This window comes from Ornithorhynchus anatinus, chromosome X1 (assembly GCF_004115215.2).
Source record: "Ornithorhynchus anatinus isolate Pmale09 chromosome X1, mOrnAna1.pri.v4, whole genome shotgun sequence".
NCBI classification, from domain to species: Eukaryota; Metazoa; Chordata; class Mammalia; order Monotremata; family Ornithorhynchidae; genus Ornithorhynchus; species Ornithorhynchus anatinus.
The window spans coordinates 79,493,254-79,511,955 of NC_041749.1; the positions used below are offsets into that span (position 1 = coordinate 79,493,254).

Consider the following 18,702-nt stretch of genomic DNA (forward strand, 5'->3'; position numbering starts at 1 on the left):
CAGCTCTATTTAATGTAAATTTATTTTTTCATCATCCATACTGCAATTTGTTATGAGACTGGTATGCTGACTTAATTGCCTTTGTTGTTATAAGTTGACAGTTCCAAATCCAAATGAATGTAAATTGATTCTTATTTGGATGTCTTCTGTTTAACTCCAGGAAAAATTTGCTTTGATGGCTCAGAAAGCTTATGTCATGGAAAGCATGGCCTACCTAACCGCAGGAATGCTGGACAGACCAGGCTTCCCGGATTGTTCTGTTGAGGCTGCAATGGTCAAGGTAACCCCATGGCAAATGGCAGTGGGCATTTTAATGAATGCTTAGAGGAAAACATGCATCTCTGTCACTGTTTTTCATTCCATAGTCTGTGCTGATTTGGCCATAAATCTCAGTTTTTCCTCCCCCATTTGTCTCTCCTTATTTAAATTCTGCAAACCAGTCAAGTTAAACAGGGCATCTATTGAGCCAAAGCAGTGCACTTAGAAGCTACAACAGAGAATAGATGGGATTCCTGCTCATGGAAACCTATTGTCTAATAAGGGAGAAAAGACAGCCGATTTGTGAAAGTGCAAATTGAAGTGCAAATCAGCAAAAATAAGTGGACTCTCTATGGTTCATTCTTTCCCGAGAATACTCTCTTTAGTGTTAAGGTCTGGAGGAAAATTTGGGTTCTCCCTGAATTGAAGTTGGGGCCGCTTTGCTATATACCCAGAAACTAAAATCAGTCCCAGAGATCCTATACTTTATAAAGATCGAAGGGAGGTGTAGACCTAGAAATCCCTCCTCTCCCCCCTTCAGAAGTCTCAATAGCCATGATTAAGCTGCACCCACCAAGAGGCGGGATGAACAAATAGGATTTAATTTGGAACACAAATAGAGAGGCACAGTGCATACTGAGATTTCCACCAAAATAAATCATTATTCCCCCGTTCCCCTGGCCTACCTTCCCATCAGTTCTACTGAGGGATATAGGCTTCCTTATGTGGATCCAACTCTGAAGAGGATCCTCCATTGATTAGCATTTGGAGAGCAAAAAGACCAAGCAGAAATGCTTCCTTCCCTCCCCCTGCCCCAACTCCTTACTAAGACAACTCGGGGCTTGGCTATACTCAGCAACCCCTCTCCTCCCTCTCCCCCTCAGTGTGGTGCAAAGAGCACCAGAGTCAGCCCCTTTGCTTTATGGGAAGTGTAGTTTTCCCATATTTCTCCACACTTCCCTTACCAATCTTCAAAATGATATTTTGGGTGACCTTTTGACTGACCAAAGATTGACCATAATACAACGCTAGCAGCATTTAGTGTTCATTCCCTGCTGTAATAACCATGGATGTGAACTCTTTGCCTGGGGCAGGTATTCAGTTCTGAAGGTGCTTGGATTTGTGTGAGTGAGGCACTACAAATTATTGGAGGTCTGGGTTATATGAAAAACTACCCCTACGAGCGATTTCTTCGGGACTCCAGAATTCTTATGATTTTTGAGGTAAGTCTGCACTACTGGTTCTGTGGTGACTACTAAACCATTCTCTGTCTGGACCCCGATAAAGTCTGGTAATTAAATTTGGAGCCAGACCATAGAATTAGGACCTATGCAGGCACAACTGCAGTTGTCCCTTAAGAATTTTTTTTAAGGTATTTAGTACTGGGTTGGCCTTCTTTATGGTTTTTCATTTACTTCCCAGATGTTCTTAAACTAGATTTCTCTTTATTAAAGCAATCTGTTTTTAAAAGAAGTGTAATACCTGATAATGATGTGGACACTAAATCTATGTAGATTCATCTTTTTTCAGAGGTACACCAGGTTTGTGACCTGTAGAGGAACATTCACTAGCTTTTTGTGATCCAAGTGAAGTGTCTACATTAGGAGAATAGTCAAGTGGTGTTTTTGAGAGGATTGATTTCCTCATTTCTAGCCCTTTTTTGAGATGGCATGTCATCGGAGTCCTCTCTAGTTGTTCTTTAGTCATCCTGGGGAGTCTTCATTATGATTATACGTTTTTTTACTTTATTTGCCCAGTCAGAAGAGACAGATAATGGAGCTGGTCTCTGTGGGACACTTTTTTGACAGTTACCCTCTGTCCTGGGCTTCAGGCTCAATTTGGAAGATCAGGTTAATCACTTTTGTCATTTGCTCAGCATCTTGCTGGAATTCTTAAAATGTCAGTGCCGTCTCTAAAAGGACAGTATCTTTATAGCGGCAGTTACTTTATTTCTCCAAGAAGAGCTTGGTAATAGCTAAGAATTTTCAGAGGAATTCCTTAGGCTCTCTTTCCCTCCCCACCTCCCTTTCCCCTAACATCCTGTTTTCTGAATAGTGGCTCAGAACCCCCAAAAAGAAACCCTGAAGTCCAGATATTGTTTTAATTCCACTTGAAGCCAAAACTAGAAAAGAACCCTTTCCGTGGTATTGTGAGGATTATTTTAATAATAGCTGATAACTATAGGTAGAATAATATTGTCGATGAATAATATTCTGACGAAGTGGCTTTGTGTAAAGAAGGGAAAAGGATAAAAAGTATGGAATTAATAATTCCGCTATTCATATGGAGCCCACATCTACAATAATTACTAGGACAAAGGAAATGTTTGGCAAAAACAGCCTTAGCTGATGGATGCTCCTTGGGAGTTTGGTCTTGAAAGGAAATGCATTTTGTGTGTTTTGAATTCCCATTCTTTTTCAGTTGCTTTAAGCACAGTTTAAAGGAGTGCAGTTTTCACCCAAACTTTCCAGAGTGGTCCTGATTTTACAACTACATCTATATTCTAATTGATTTTGGGGCGGAGGGGTGAACAAAATGCAGTTGTTTGTAATCAATCGCTATATAACTGGTTGATTGGCAGTCTGTTCAGTGGGTCATGTTGAAGCCCACGGGACCTCAGCATAGGCTGGGTTACTGAAACGGCAAAGTATACAGTCCTGTGAGGGACCAGCATGCTCAGGACAAGGGATCCAGGGGAGGCAGAGAGCTAGCACTAGAGTCTGAACACTTCATTCCTCTAACGCCACCTTACTACTACCTTGATCTCATCTGTCTCGCCGCCAACCCCTCACCTACATCCTGCCTCTGGTCTGGAATGCCCTCCCTCTTCATATCCCAGACACTTACTCTCCCCTCCTTTAAACCTTATTAAAAGCACATCTCCAAGAGGCCTTCCCTAATTAAACCCTCATAGCTTGACCTCTAGACTGTAAGCTCGTTGTTGGCTGGGAATGTGTCTGTTATATTGTTGTTTGTACTCTCCCAAGTGCTTAGTACAGTACCCTGCACACAGTAAGCCCTCAATAAATGCAATTGATTGCTTGATTCTAGGAGAAGGGGGTGGTCCACAGGGTCCAAGGTAGTTGAAAGGCCGAGAAAGATTAGGACGAAATAGAGTCTGTTATATTTGACAAGAAAGAGGACATTGGGAGACCTTAGAGCAGTCTCAATGGAGTGATGGAGGTGGAGACTGGATTGGAGAGGATCAAGAAGGGAGTTGGAAGAGAGCAAGTGAAAGCAGCGAGTGTAAAGAACCCATCTGAGGAGTTTGGAGAGAAATCAGAAGAGGGAACTGGGCCACTGGCTGGATGGTGCAGTGGGGTCCAGAGGTTATTTTAGTATAGGCAAGACAGAGGGGATTGGGTCATCAGAGAATTGATGATTGAAGATGATGGTCTTTGTTCATCTATCTATTTATATTAGTGTCTGTCTCCCCCGCTAGACTGTGAGCTTGTTGTGGGCAGAAATGTGTCTTCTGTTATATTGTGTTCTCCCAAGCGCTTAGTACAGTGCTTTGCCCTCAGGAAGCACTCAGTAAATATGATTGAATGAATGACAGTGGTCAGAGAGGGAAGAATAGGTGCAAGGATCTACAGAACATGGGACAGGGAGGTTATGAAAGTCGGTGGGAGATCTCTTGATATGGTCACAAAGGATGAGAAAGTGGATGGAAGGGTGGGAGGGAGATAAGGGGGAGATTTTTGAGGGGAGCTTATGCCTAATCATTTTTAGAGAAGTTGAAAGACATCTGGACAAACAGGAAGGGTGGGGCACTGAAGATTTCAAGCGGAAATTAAAGACTAAGAATTGTTGGTCAGATAATGGGCATGGGAGTCATGGAGGGAAAATTAATGTTGCCGAGTGGAAGCGAGGGTAGCAAGAAAGGATCACTCAATTATTTCTACAAATTGGGCAGCCCCCATCCCTTAGGATTTTAAAGGAAAGAATGGGTAGCCATTTCTCCCAGGTTTAGTCATTTGCCCCTCTGGAGGCAGGGGCCTGGACCTAATAATAATGAACTGCACCAGGCACTGTACCAAGCCCTAGGGTGGATACAAGCAAATCGAGTTGGACACAGTTCTTGTCCCACGTGGGGCTCGCAATCTCAATCCCATTGTACAGATGAGGTAACTGAAGCACAGAGAAGTGAAGTGACTTGCCTCGGGTAACACAACAGACAAATGGCCTAGCTGGAATTAGAACCCAGAACTTTCTGATTGCCGGACCTGTGCTCTCTGCAGCCAGACCTGTGCTCTCTGCAGCCAGACCTGTGCTCTCTGCACTACACCTTGCTGCTTCTCTACAGTGCGGAGCACTGTACTAAGCAAATGACCCCTTAGAAAAGTCTCTTCGAGTTCTTTGAGTCTGTGGTGAAAAAATTTCCAATTTGTAATGAAGAAGAGTCTGAGTGAGGGATTTGCATGCCTCTCTCTAAATGCATATGAGCAACAACCGTGTGTCTAATGTTTAGCTCTTTTTCCATCACGCTCATCATGCCCCTTGGTTATTATTCTGTCTAGCTTTCACTTCTGGAGGTTGGTTTGGAAATAATTTATTGTCTTAAACTGCTCCAAGTGATTTTTCTGAAGAAGAGTATTAAATTTAAAATTGCCCGTGTAATAGAAACCTGCTTGCTGCAGAGGCTGGGCTGTTTGAGTCTTTTCCTAGCTGTTCCCTTAAAGGGGCTCCATTACCCTGGAGTCGAATCACACCCACCCGTTGTTACCCCAGTTGCTTAAGGGCTTGTTGGTGCTTTCATTAGCATTGGGTTTGGAGGGCATGCAGCGACAGCCACCTCAAGTTTCATGTGGAATTTCAATTTGAGTTGGGTTACAGCACCCCAAGGTTTTAGTTATTTTATATTAATTGGTTTGCTTTCAGAAGGATTCTCCAGTGGCCACATTCTGAGCCTTTCTGAATCTACAGCATTCTAAAACTAAAATGCCTCTCAACTATCTGCAAACGAAAGCTTTTTGAATATGAATGCAGAATAAACACAGAACTTCTCTAGGCTTACCTCCCTGTCCCTCTGGAAAAGTTGATCATGTTGCCTTTGTTTATGGTTGGTGGGGGGAGACACAACCTCAATTTTTGCCCTACTTTCCTTGAGCTTTCATTCTGATTTGAAAGTGGAGATGAACAAAAACGTTACTGTGAATTATGTAAAGTTTTGTTCAGTAAAAATATGGTGCAGTGGTCTGGAGTTGCTTTCCCTAGGAAACTCCTGACCATTGGCACTGATACTCCATGACCTTTCTGCCTCCTACTTATCCACTCTCTTCGACCACACCCCAGTTCGAGCTCGCACTCTTCCTTCATATCAAGGTAACCTACCTCATTTTCCTCTCTCCCACCTCAGACCTCTTGCTCATATCCCCCACTCTGCCTGGAGCTCCCTACTCGTTCAGATTTCACAGATCACACAGTACTCCACATCTTCAAAGACCTTCTAAAATCCCATCTCCCTTTAAGAGGCCATCTCTGATTCATCTCCCTACACTATATCTCTCCCAACTGCTGCTTCAGCCCTTTTGTGTCTCCCAAGCACATAGTTACTCAAATCCCACCCCATAGCACTTAGGTACATCAGTCAGTCGTATTTATTGAATGCTTACTGTGTACAGAGTACTGTACTAAAGGGCTTGGGCAAGTAAAGTGCAACTGAGCTGGTAGACGTGTTCCCTGCCCACAAAATCCGTATTGTTTAGAGGGGAGATAATATAAGATAGATATATACCTAAGTCTGTAGGGAAGGGGATGGAATGAATATCAAGTGCTTAAAGGATACACATCCAAGTGCCAGGGCAATGTAGAAGGGAGAGGGAGGAGGGGAAATGAGGGCTTAGTTGGGGAAGTCCTCAAGGAGGAGATGTGATTTTAATAAGGCTTTGAAGGTGGAGAGAATGGTGGTTCAGATATGAAAAAGGAGGGAGTTCCAGGCCAGAGGCAGGACGTGGACAAGGGTAAGCCCGTCGATTAGACTGTAAGCCCGTCAAACGGCAGGGACTGTCTCTGTCTGTTGCCAACTTGTTCATTCCAAGTGCTTAGTACAGTGCTCTGCACATAGTAAGCGCTCAATAAATACTATTGAATGAATGGGTTGGCAGCGAAACAGAGGAGGTGGAGGTTCAGGAGTAGGTTGGCATTGGAGGGGCAAAGTGTGCAGGGTGGGTTGTGATAGGAGATCCAGGGTGGTAATATAGGAGGGGGTAAGGTGATGGAGCACTTTAAAGCCAACGAGAGGAGTTTTTGTTTGACGCAGAGGTGGGTGGACAATCACTGGAGGTTCTTGAGGAGTTGGGAAACATGGACTGATCGTTTTTTTGAAAGATAAACCGGGCAGCAGAGTGAAGTATGGACTGGAGTGGAGAGAGACAGGAAGCAGGGAGATCAGTGAGGATACTGATGCAGTAGTCAAAGCAAGATAGTGCTTGGATCACTGTAGTAAAAATTTGGATGGAGAGGATAAGGCAGATTTTAGCGATGTTGTGAAGTTCTAATGGGCTCTAATCCCGGCTCCGCCATTTGTCTGCTGAGGATCTCTGTGCCTCAGTAACCTTATCTGTAAAATGGGGATTGAGACCGTGAGCCCCACGTGGGACAAGAGACTGCATCCAACCCAATTTGCTTGTATCCACTCCAGCGCTTAGTACAGTGCCTGGCACATAGTAAGTGTTTAATAAATGCCATTATTATTTGGTGACACATTGTGTGGGTTGAAAGAGAGATGAGTCATAATGCCAATGTTAGGGGCTTGTGGGATAGGGAGGATGGCTACAGTGATGGAAAAGTGGAGGGGAGGGCAGGGTTTGGGTGGGAAGATGAGTTTTATTTAAGTTTAAGTTCTGTTAACTTGTGAGGTTTGAGGCGTCCGTGGGACATTCAAGTAGAGATGTCCTGTAGGCACAAGGAAATGCATGACTGCAGAGAAGGAAAGAGGTCAGAGCTGGAGAAGTCAGTCAGTGGTATTTATCTGTGCAGAGTACTGTACTTAAGTGCTTGGGAAAGTGTATGTCTTATGTAGTTTATTACTCTATCTGTAATTTTTTAAGTGTCTGTTGTCTCCCTTGCTAGATTGCAAACTCCTTTGAGGTCAGGGATCATGTCTACTAATTCTATTGTATTTGCCCAAGCACTTAGTTCAGTGCTCTGCGCACAGTAGGAGCTCAATAGATACAGTGGATTGATGCATTTAAAACCACCAGTGTTTTCAGTTGGGCTAGATTTGACTGATCCAGCGTGTGCATTTTCTGCTTTTCTCTCACTCGAAGTCTTGTGTGCTACCTGCTTCTTCTTTCTAAAAGGTGTCTTCTGTAGGGCTGAGGAAGAAGTCAGGATGGGAAAAATGTCATGTCCTCTAACAGACCCGTTTCACTTTCTCATGTTCTTCTGCCTACTGCTTTTCAAAGTTGCATTGATGTGAATTCACTTTCACTTATATTTTAATGAACGATTTTTCTCTTTAACCTCTCCCCCCAAGGAGGAAGAGTCTCACATATAATCTAATTGTGCTCCACACCACCAGTCCATCTTGCTCCTTTCTTTGCTCTGTTTTACCAAGGTTGTTATCCCTGAAAAGGCATTCTCCATGAAACCTTAATGCTTGAATTTTTATCTCAAAGAGCTACTGATACTTGGATGCCACCCACTTAAGTGTTATTAGGTGAAACTCCTTTCAGAGTGCCATAAAATGGAAGTCTTAGATGATAAGGATGCATGTAGTGCCATTTCCACAAAAGCGAACATGTGAACACTGCTCGGTAATAATGTATAAAAGAAGGTCAGCTTAGAGGGGAGGTTTCCTTTCTGAGCCTCCATTAGTCGCATGATGAATGACTTAGGAAGGAAAAAAGAAGCAATTTAAGACAACCACATTTTAGAACAATGGTCTGATTTTAAAGCTGCTTTAAACAAGATATATATGTGTATGTAAGTGAAAGAGTTTGTTCTGCTTCTCATTGTTTTCAAGATAAACACCCTTTATAAACACAGCTGAAGTTGATCTCAAGAAATGTTCCAATCTGATTCTATAGGGAATTCATTAGCCCTCCATTAGGCCTATCAGACGGTACCACCTAGTGGCATGTTCTGAAAGTACCGGACAGTATTCAGTGAATAGGTGTTTGCCACAGCTGTAAACTGCCTTTTTTTTTTCTTAACTGGGCTCCATATATTATTGATTTCTGTATATTTTCTTCAACAGTAAAGTCAGTTCCTAGTCAGAAGCACTGAATAAAATTTATCGAAGTGAATTTAGGATAGAGTCGGTGGGAGGACGGTCAGAGCTTAATGGACAGATATTTGGCTTTTTAAAACTGATTCGATAGACATTTCTAGAGAAGTCATGCATTTAAGGAATTTATGTTCGAATTGATTCACATTGAATTTTCTGTTTCAGGGAACGAATGAAATTCTCCGTATGTATATTGCTTTGACAGGACTGCAGCATGCAGGAAATACTTTAACAAGAAGACTAAAGTATGTCCTTTTCCAACATCCATGTTGGAAAAAACAAAAAAACACCAGCCCCCTTCTCTCTCTCTCTCCCTCTCTCCCTCTCTCCCCCCCCCCCCAGCAATTTTAGCTCTGGCCCCTTTTTCATAGAAACATGGAACATAGCATAGCCAGGCTTGATCTGTCCACTCTGTCCTAACCCTTCTACCTCTATCCCCCCTTCCCCCGCCCCCCCAGTTTAAGATAGGCAGGAGGAAGAAGTGGAGAGAGAAGCCCTTTAGAAGTGGTGGAATGGTTAGTATGATTTCCTCTGGGGTAAGGGTCCATAGTTGGCAGCAGTGGAAAATGTTCAGGACTGGGAATCAAGAGATCTAAATTCTAGTCCCATTTCTGCCACTGGCCTGTTGTGAGACCTTTAACCCCTCTTTGTCCCAGTTTTCCTTCCCTATTTATAAAATCGGGGTAAAATACCTGCTCTCCCTTCCTCTTCGATTGTGAGCCTTTAGTGGGACAAGGGACTGTTTCCAAGGGACTGTTTCCAATCAGATTCTCGGTATCTACTCCAGTACTTAACACAGTGATTAGCATCTAGTAGGCACTTAATGCACACCGTAATTATCATAAACTGGAGGGACAGAGTTGCATTCAGGTAGCTAAAAGACCAGGTTCCTTTTATTATTCTTGTATTCTGCCTTTTAAAGCATTTGCATTCCCAAAACAAACATTGTCGGAAGTGCTAGATCTGAGAGGGGGAAAGACCTTTGTAAACCTCCAAGTGTCACCTCTTTCTTACTAAGCTTCTTCCAGAGCTAAAGAGACCAAAACATTTCAGGTTCTGTTTCAAATGGCAGGGTCCTATAGCATTTGATGTATTTCTTAAGCTTTTAGAAATTGCATTGGCCTTTGACATCACTGTCAAAACATTGAAAAGATTAAAAAAAAAATAAAATTGTTTAAAAAAACAGCCAGAACAGTCCCTCTGGCCACCTGAAGGCTGCAGTAAACTTGATCAGTTGTGCCTTTCATTGTGTGTTTCTAAATGGGAAAGAGAAATAATAATGAATTATAATAATTATAATACTTGCCAAGCACTGTACCAAGCACTTGGGTAGATAGGGAAGCAGTGTGGCTTAATGGAAAGAGCACGGGCTTGGGAGTCAGAGGTCATGGGTTCTAATCCCGGCTCCGCCACTTGTCTGCTGTGTGACCTTGGGCAAGTCACTTCACTGTGCCTCAGTTACCTCATCTGTGAAATGGGGAATGTGAGCCCCATGTGGGACAACCTGATTAGCTTGTATCTACCCCAGTGCTTAGAACAGTGCTTGGCACATAGTAAGCGCTTAACAAATACCACAATTATTATTAAAATAATCTGGTTGGACACAGTCCCTGTCCCACATGGGGTTCACAGTCTAAGTAGGTGGCAGTAAGATTTAATCTCCATCTTACAGATGAGCAAACAGGCCCAGAGAAGTGATGTGACTTGCCTAAGGTTATACAGCAGGCAATTGGCAGAGCTGGAATTAGAACCCAGCTCCTCTGATTCCGAGACCCATGCTCTTTTCACTAGGCCATACCGCTTCCCATAATCAGAACAAAGAAACAACAAACAAACAACAAACAAACATAATCAGAACAAAGAAAGAAAGGAACAAAGTTTTCTTCAGAGTAGCATCCGCATTGTGTTGCACACCTTCTAGGGCTGCACCCAGGTCCGTGTAATGACCATGGTTCTCAAATGTTTTGGTTTTTTTGACTCCTTTGTGATGGTGCCCCATGGTGCCCCATGGCCAGTGGGTGTGTGAGACCTTTCCCCAAAAGGGCAACTGCTCATCCGAACAAAAGAGAAGCTACCCTGTTCCCTACATCCTTTTGCATTCAGAAGCACCAACGGAGTGTTGCAGCTTGTCAGAGAAGAGACAAAGGACCAAATCAGATTGGAATAAATAGCTGAGAAAGCTGTTTAAAGTACTGTGTGTAGTTACGAATGTAAAAATGAACTGGATTCTTCAGGAATTTGAGGCCCATGTTCAGATATATTCTGTCGAAAGGGTCATTAACTAGATGACTGTGGTGACTTGCATGAGTTTGTTAGTCTCTTGTTTCATGAAGTCCCGCAGAGTTGAATGAAAAACATCTTGTTTTTTTTTAATCTAAGGCTGGCAGGGAATGTGTCTGTTTATTGTTATATTGTACTTTCCCAAGCAGTTAGTACAGAGCTCTTCACACAGTAAACAATAAATACGATTGAACGAATGTAGCTTTCTGAAGCACTTTCACCTTGATTTTCTCATTTTATCCTTATGGAGAATTAGGAATGATTACCGCCATTTTCCATATGAGGAAATTGAGTTCCAGAGAGGTAGCCCACTGTCACACAACAGGCCATTGGCAGAGCAGGGACCAGAACCCAGGTCACCCGACTCCCAGCCCTACTTCCTTACAACTAAGCCACACTGCCTCCCTTACGATTTCTGTATATGTGGCTTCTTTTGGAAGAAATGAGCTCATTATTCTGCAGCCTTATATGAGTCCTTCTGAACGCATTAAAGGTGTCAGAGCTTGTTAGGTCAGCCTGAATCAGTGCCCTTTCTGCAGCTCTGTTAGGTTTAGAACAATCCATTTTATTCTCAGGATAGACATTCTCTTTAGTACCACTGGAAATGAATTGGCATAAGTGCAAATGGAATTAAACTGGTGTGTGCCATTTTTCCTTGTGTTTCAGCGAAATGAAGCAGGGAAATGTGACCGTTGCAGTTGAGGAGATAGGGAGAAAACTGCGTGACACTCTGGGCCGGACAGTAGATTTGGGCCTGACTGGGAAAAATGGAGTAGTGCATCCCACCTTATGGGTGAGTAGCAAACGGCTTGTGTTCTTTAATGGACGGGAAGCACTGGAAGTCCACCTGATCCGTTGGCAAGCAGCTGGTTAAGAGGGCAGTTGCTCCAGGGCAGAGTGACATAAAATCAGGAATCTTCTGCCCTGGGAAATTCCCTACTTTGGTTACCTCTGTCACCAAACAACCTTAATGGTTTTCGATTGGCTCATGTAGTTCATTGTTGTTGAATGTTTTCTAAAAGTAACTTGAGGAAAATGGAGTTTGTGAGTTTAATTTATTAACATTTTATATACATGTTATACATTTTATATTTTCTAGACAGCGAAGTCTTTTCCGGGAATGAAAAAGCTAAGCTTATTTTATGAGTGGGGAGGTTAATTATTTTTAAAAATTAGTTTGGTAGAGTTCATTGAATTAATTTGCCTGGCAGGGAGCGGGACAGAGCACTACACTGAACATAAATAAAATGGATTGAAAATGCAAGAGACGATTCCATGGTTAAATTGCATAGAGTTGTGGGGGGGAGCTGTTCGTGTGGTGTTAAATAATGTGTAATTAAATTGTGTAAGTGCTTGGTGGAAAATGACCTCAAACTTAATCACCTCTCTCGTGGTTCAGGAGGCCTCTCTCCACTCAGGTGATTGCTCTATAGAGTGAAGTGTACTGGGAGCATGTCTACCAACTGTGTGATGTGCCTTCCCAAGTGGTTAGTACACTGCTCTGCACACAGTAAGCGCTCAGTAATTACGATTGATTGGAAAGTCATTTCCAATCAGGGCTACAACAGTGTCTGGGCAGAATTATGCGTTAGGAACTCCTATTGCCTGACAAAGCCACTCCACTTTCTTCCTCACTGGGAAAACAAGGTGGCATCTGGTCATTGTTTCCAGCAACGGTGGAGAGGGAGCGAATCTCTCAAGATAAAGGTATATAGCACTCCACAGCTATTTTCTCTCTAGTGGCCCTGATGAGATGTGCCAGGCTGTTTCTTTCGCAGAAAGCAAGAACGATAGCTTAAGGCTAATTAACTCTAAGCCTCCTCTGTTTCCCTTACAGGAGAGTGCCAGCAAACTTGAAGAAAATGTTTACTATTTTGGTAGAACAGTTGAAGCACTGCTGGCGAGGTTTGGCAAGGTAGCTGAATGATGATCTGTCTGCAGGTCGGACTGCCTGCTTACGCATCAAATACTCTGGCCGGCGATGAGGCTAGAGAAAGTTAACTTGGTTGGATCAAGTGGTCACTGGGATTGATTTAAGGTGGTAGATGGCCAAGCGCCAGTGGAGTGCTGCTGAAACTCGAGCTCAAATGATCAGTGTATAAATTGTCCTTTCTTTTCCAAAAGGAGATTACTGGCCATAATCCACATTATGGATGCCCATGTGCCACCATTGTGCAAGTGTAACAGTTTGTTTCCTGTTGGCTGCTTCTAACTCTGCCTCTTAAGACCCTAGGTGTGCTGAATCCTTTGCTCAGCATCACCTCATTCCTGAATGCCTCAGAAAACCAGGTGCTGTGCCACATTGTTTGAAGTTGTGGCAGTAATGACCCAGCAGCAGCCTTGAGACTAGCTACTTGCCTAGCTGTACTGACCAAGGAACGATTTATGGCCCAATAAGTGAAAAACCTACTGTTGTGAGTCATTTCCTTTACTAGTGTGCCCTTCAAAGGGGAAAGGTAGACCAGGAAAAAAAGAGCCAATTGTTGGCGATTTCCTGGCGTTCCTGATCCGTCTGTCAAAATACCGTGTTTTTGTCAAAATAGGTGTTTCTCTGTCAGATGATAAATTTACTTGGCTGTAGCATTTCTACCTGCAGTTGCATTGTTGGTTAATCTCTCGTATGAAAGGTGATTCTTACCATTTTGCAATTGTGTTGGACCCAGTTCCTTTTTACTGGAGGCCGACAGCTCCAAATGTCCACGCTTTGGCCCACCCGTAATGCCTCAGACAGCTTTTGCAACTGGGAAGAACACTTGCGGGACTGCCAGTCAGCCCTTCCAATTTACCACCCAAAGCGAAGAGGACAATGAAGTAGAAATAAGACTGGGACCCCGTGACCTGCTCCTGATGTTTGCATAAGTGCTTCCCCAAGGTCAAGTCATTGTAGGGCATACACTTTTCCACTTGTGATTTGATTTCTCTGCGCAGCCAATCCCTTGAAAGTAATTTTTGCCCTTCCTTCTCAGAGTGCTATTTTGCCATAAGAGTTTAGAGCCCTTGTAATAAGTCTGGCAGCTTTCCTCTTGGAAGTGAGCACACAGCCTGAGTGGATAAGGAGTGATTTGATTTACACGACAAATTTTTACAGCTCTTTTTTTTCTAGTAGATACAAAAGACTAAAGGACTAGAGCACCCAGTGAATGATAAAGATAAATCAAGGCTTTGCAGTCAGATTTCCTCCCCTCTCTGTCTCTTGAGAAGTGAAATTGCAATCGGATTGGAACAAATTTACACCCGGATTGGGCAGAAATCACAGTGGCATTGTCTTCTCTGGAGACTTTCATTTAATTCCCGTTTAACGGAGCCAATCAAAAACAAAAAATTGTGCTCTGAGTCAGAAGACATGGGTTCTCATCCCAGTTTTGCCACTTGTCTGCTGTGTGACCCTGGGCAAGGCACTTAGCTTCCCTGTGCCTCAGTTCATCTGTAAAATGTGCATTGAGAGTGTGAGCTCCAGTTGGGGCAGGGACTGTGTCCAACCTGATTATCTTATTAATGATAATAATTACGGTATTAGTTAAGTGCTTACTATGTTCCAAGCACTATTTGGAAGCACTGGGGTAGATACAAAGCAATCAGGTTGGACATAGTCCCTGTCCCACGTGGGGCTCAGAGTCTCAATCCCCATTTCACAGACGAGGTCACTGAGGCACAGAGAAGTTAAGTGATTTTCTTAAGGTCACACAGCAGACAAGTGGCAGAGCTGGGATTAGAACCCATGACCTCCGACTCCCAAGCCCATGCTCTTGCCACTAGGCCATGCTGCACCCCAGTGCTTAGTAGAGTTCCTGGCACTTAGAAAGCGCTTAACAATTGTGTGTGTGTGTGTATGTAATGTAAAAAGAATGATGGTTCTTTTTTCTGACCATCACTAGACTATAATCGAAGAGCAGATGTTTATGAAGAGATTGGCAGACATCATCATTAACCTGTACGCAATGACAGCAGTCCTGTCCCGGGCTAGTCGCTCAATCCGGATCGGCCTACGCAACCATGACCATGAGGTGAGCTGCTTGCTGAAGTCCACCTTAGTCACATTCGTGGCTACCTCATCTGGGGTGGTGTCACAAAGAGGATTTCATGACATTTAGAGAACCATCTCTTTGTAGAATTGAATTCAAGTAACCTTTCTTTTAATCATGATTTGAGTTTAATTAAAAAAAAACCGTACCCAAGCGAGACAGCATTACTTAGTCATTTTCCGCAATCTTCCATTGTCCTCTTTCAATCCAAGGGTAGGTTTTTCATTACACCTAATTATGTATAAAGGGTGAAAATGTGTGCTAGTATTACATCCATGCATAACAAGCGAAATGCTGAAATTTACTTTTTCTAGACCATCTTTATTAAAAATTTGAAGTGCCTTTTGACTTGAGATATTGCAGTTAAATGATAATGAAACTTTTTTCTGTATAAACACAGAGGTATTGAAACCAGCTTTATTGCTTGTAATCTACTAAACAACACAGGAATATCTGGGGATTTAACACAATCACCAAGTAGAACTGCTCCTCGCCTCTGTCTTGCATAGTTTATAGAAAGTGCTTCCTGTGAAAAACAAGAAAATATAAATCTTTTACTAGCCTACATAGCAATAGTGATGGAGTTTAGTGAGTGCCAACTCTGCCTGGGAAAGTATAACACATAAAAGTGACACATTCCCTGCCCACAACGAGTTAACACTCTCCTCTACCCTCCCTCTCCCCACACCACCACCCCCAAAAATCACCTGTGTGACAACACTTAAAACACTGATCAGGGCTTAAAGATCAAGTAGTAACAGTGGATACTTGTCTTCATTAGTATGTATCTAATCCTTTTTTAATTTGGTTTTGACAGATTCTGATCACCAACATTTTCTGCACAGAGGCATATTTCCAGAATCTTTACCTGTTGGCCCAATTGGCCAAATGTAAGTTAATTGGATAGCAGTGGTTTATTTCCACACGGAGAAGTAGAAGAGTCATTATTTTTTTGAAGTGAGAGATGTGATCAATGAATTAACAAAGTGCAATTCTCCTCTTTCTGTACAGTCTGGGCTAATTCAGTTCCACTTCCCACCTCTTCCCCTGCCTCCCAGTTCCTTACCCCTCCCCCTTGGAAAAAAACAAAAGTTTTGCCTCTGAGTGGTTTTAACCTAAACAGAGTATTTCATTTGTACATTACTTGACCCAAAGCATGCAGCTTAATTCAACTCCTTTCTAAATCATGCCAACTTTTTGCATACAAAATTATAAAACGGTATTAGTTCCTGGCTGGACCTCACCAGTACAGTATTGCTGTAATAATAATAATTATGCTATTTGTTAAGCATTTAGAACAATGCCTGGCATATACTAAGCCCTGAGGTAGACACAAGCAAATCGGGTTGGACAAAGTCCCTGTCCCACATGGGGCTTCACAGTCTCAGTCCCCATTTTACAGATGAGGTAACTGAGGCCCAGAGAAGTGAAAGGACTTGCCTAAGGTCACACAGCAGACAACTGGTAAAATGGGATTATTCATTCATTCATTCAATTGTATTTATTAAGTGCTTCCTGTGTGCCGAGCACTGAACTAAGCACTTGGGAAAGTACAGTACAATAATAGAGTGAAAATCCCTGCCCATCTGACTCCCAGGCCTGTGTGCTATTCACTGTGTCATGCTACTTCTCAAGTTTGCTCTTCCAAGTGGCAAGAAGCTGGCAAGATCCATCATGACTCATGTCACTGACCCAACCCATAAACTTTGAAAACATTAGCCATTTTGTTTGGCTTGGTTTAGTTACTGACTAGTAACATCCAGCAGGAGCAGCAAGTCCAACCCTCTTGCAGTCCTTGAAAGGGCCGGTTTCCATCCTATTCCAGGGGCATAGACTAGGAGCAGTCCTGCCTTGGGGTTCTGTCATCCTTATGGTTCTGAAAACAACATTCCTAACCCTCCTCCCTCCCTGCTCTCATTACCATCATCTGTATTTATTGAAGCCTTGGGGCCCATAGAAGTAAAAGAGTCCCTGCCCTCAAAGATACTAGCCACCCACATCCCACCCCCTTCCCCATCTCTCTAGCACCATCTCTCTGAGCTGGTTTGGACTACCCCAGCTCAGAGTGGGTTTATGGGCTAACCTAAGTCATTTGGATGGAACAAGACTGCAGGGAGGCAGTGAGCCAGCCAGTCATTAAACTCATTGTTTACTGGTGGCTCTGTCTGATAACCTCGCTGCTCAAATAATCTTTTGAGAGAGGTTGTGATCACAGTTCTAGGCAGTCTGTTTTTAGATTAGCAGGTTAACACATGCTAAATGTCCCCTTTCTGCTGTGGCTAGGGATGCCCCTCATCCATCTGTTCAGTCTGAAAGAGAACCTTTTTATTGTCTCTAAAATGTGATATCATTTAAGTGGCTTAGCCCTCTCCACTACCATGTGTCCTTAGGCAAATGGAAGAGCTCTTAGTGGGGTTTCAGATACTTCAACTGTAATGATGTGTGATAAGTGAGAGATAATGCTTAAAGATCTTATGCTGAATGGAGGAGTTCAAGTGCTTACTGAATTTTAATTCTATTATTTTTCTTTAGCATCTCCTGAAAATCTAGATGAACAAATTAAAAAGGTTGCACAAGAGGTACTGGAAAAAAGAGCCTTTATTTGTTCGCATCCCCTAGAAAGGACATGCTGAAGAAGTGGAAAAAAATAGCAACTTGATAAAATGAGGTTATTTGTCTACTGCTAAGTAAATTAGCCCACAACTTTCAATGGGCCTAAATGTGAAACTGTAACAATCAAAAGATGTTTTTTCTTAAATTATTTAATTAAACTTTTACATTGACTTTTCTGCCTGGTTTCCTTATAGAAAGTAAGATGTGATAGCAACTTTGTGTTTATTAATATTAATGGTATATATATATATAATTCATTCCACTTAAGAAGCCGGGGAAAAGCTGTGCTAAAGGGTGAGGTTCTCTAGGGCCAAGGCTACTGCAGTCTGATCAGATTTTATGAATCAAATTAAAGTGCTTACTATTGAGAATGTATCATCTTTTCTGATCTCCTTGCCTCTCCTCACCTCTCCTCCCCTTTGCTCATCTTTAGGCAGTTAAAGGAATGGTTCACTTAAAAACTTATTCTACAACCTGAAATTCTATTAATATCATAAATAACATGCTACCTCTACTAATTCATTGAAATACTAATGGGTGATAACCCCAAACTAAGGTATTAGGTAGGGGGTGGAAGGAATAGGGGTGTAGCTCAAATTTGGATTTGTTGATATCTTGATTAACAGCTGATGATTTTTCTCAGCAGTTGTTTCCATCTGTCTCCTCCTGGTAGAGGTCCAAGAATCCTTCTAGCTAAAGGATTAATTAGTTAAGATGAAAAGGGAAAACCCGACTCCTGTTCACATAGAAACTCCTTCTGGGATATTAAGCAACTGCTTTGAGCAAAAAGGGTTCAAAGAACTTAACTTTGTCCTAAACTAAACTCTCCTAAAAACTCTCTAAACTCTCCTAAACATCATCCTGAGCTAAACTCGCCTAAAAAAAAAAATAGTGAAAAAATAATTCTGGTTATGCTCTAACAGCTCAGCTCTAAGGGTAGTATTGAACACACCTAGCCCCTAGGTATCTTAACTTCATCCTAAACTAAACTTTCCTACAAAAAAAAAACACCTACTAGTGAAAAAGTAACTTTGGTTGTTATAACAGCTCAGCTCTAAAATTACTATTTAACCCATCAAGCCCCTGTATATCTACTTTGAATATTACCTAAATTGCCATGTTTCCTTTGTGCATGGGAAGGCTTTTTTAATAGCTATTTCAAACTAGACATTTACCAGGATGACACTAACATAGCTGGTGTCAAGTCTTGGTCGGCATGCCTGGCACCTTGCCCTCAATTTAGTTCCAAGTCTCCTCCCTCCTCGCAAGTGCCACCCCCTCCACCTGTGCCTCGGA

General features: G+C 42.5%; 1 protein-coding gene across 1 annotated transcript in view; it reads left to right on the forward strand.

The window, feature by feature from the left end:
• The window catches only part of ACAD9 (acyl-CoA dehydrogenase family member 9), a 50,284-nt gene extending 32,707 nt beyond the window's left edge, over window positions 1–17,577 (forward strand). Inside the window, exons 11-18 of the mRNA XM_029050491.2 lie at window positions 161–280; window positions 1,353–1,481; window positions 8,657–8,736; window positions 11,438–11,564; window positions 12,609–12,686; window positions 14,647–14,775; window positions 15,611–15,683; window positions 17,326–17,577. Coding sequence (XP_028906324.1) covers window positions 161–280; window positions 1,353–1,481; window positions 8,657–8,736; window positions 11,438–11,564; window positions 12,609–12,686; window positions 14,647–14,775; window positions 15,611–15,683; window positions 17,326–17,426 — 837 coding nt within the window. The 3' untranslated portion in view covers window positions 17,427–17,577. The remainder of the gene's footprint in view (window positions 1–160; window positions 281–1,352; window positions 1,482–8,656; window positions 8,737–11,437; window positions 11,565–12,608; window positions 12,687–14,646; window positions 14,776–15,610; window positions 15,684–17,325) is intronic.
• Window positions 17,578–18,702: the final 1,125 nt, after the last annotated feature.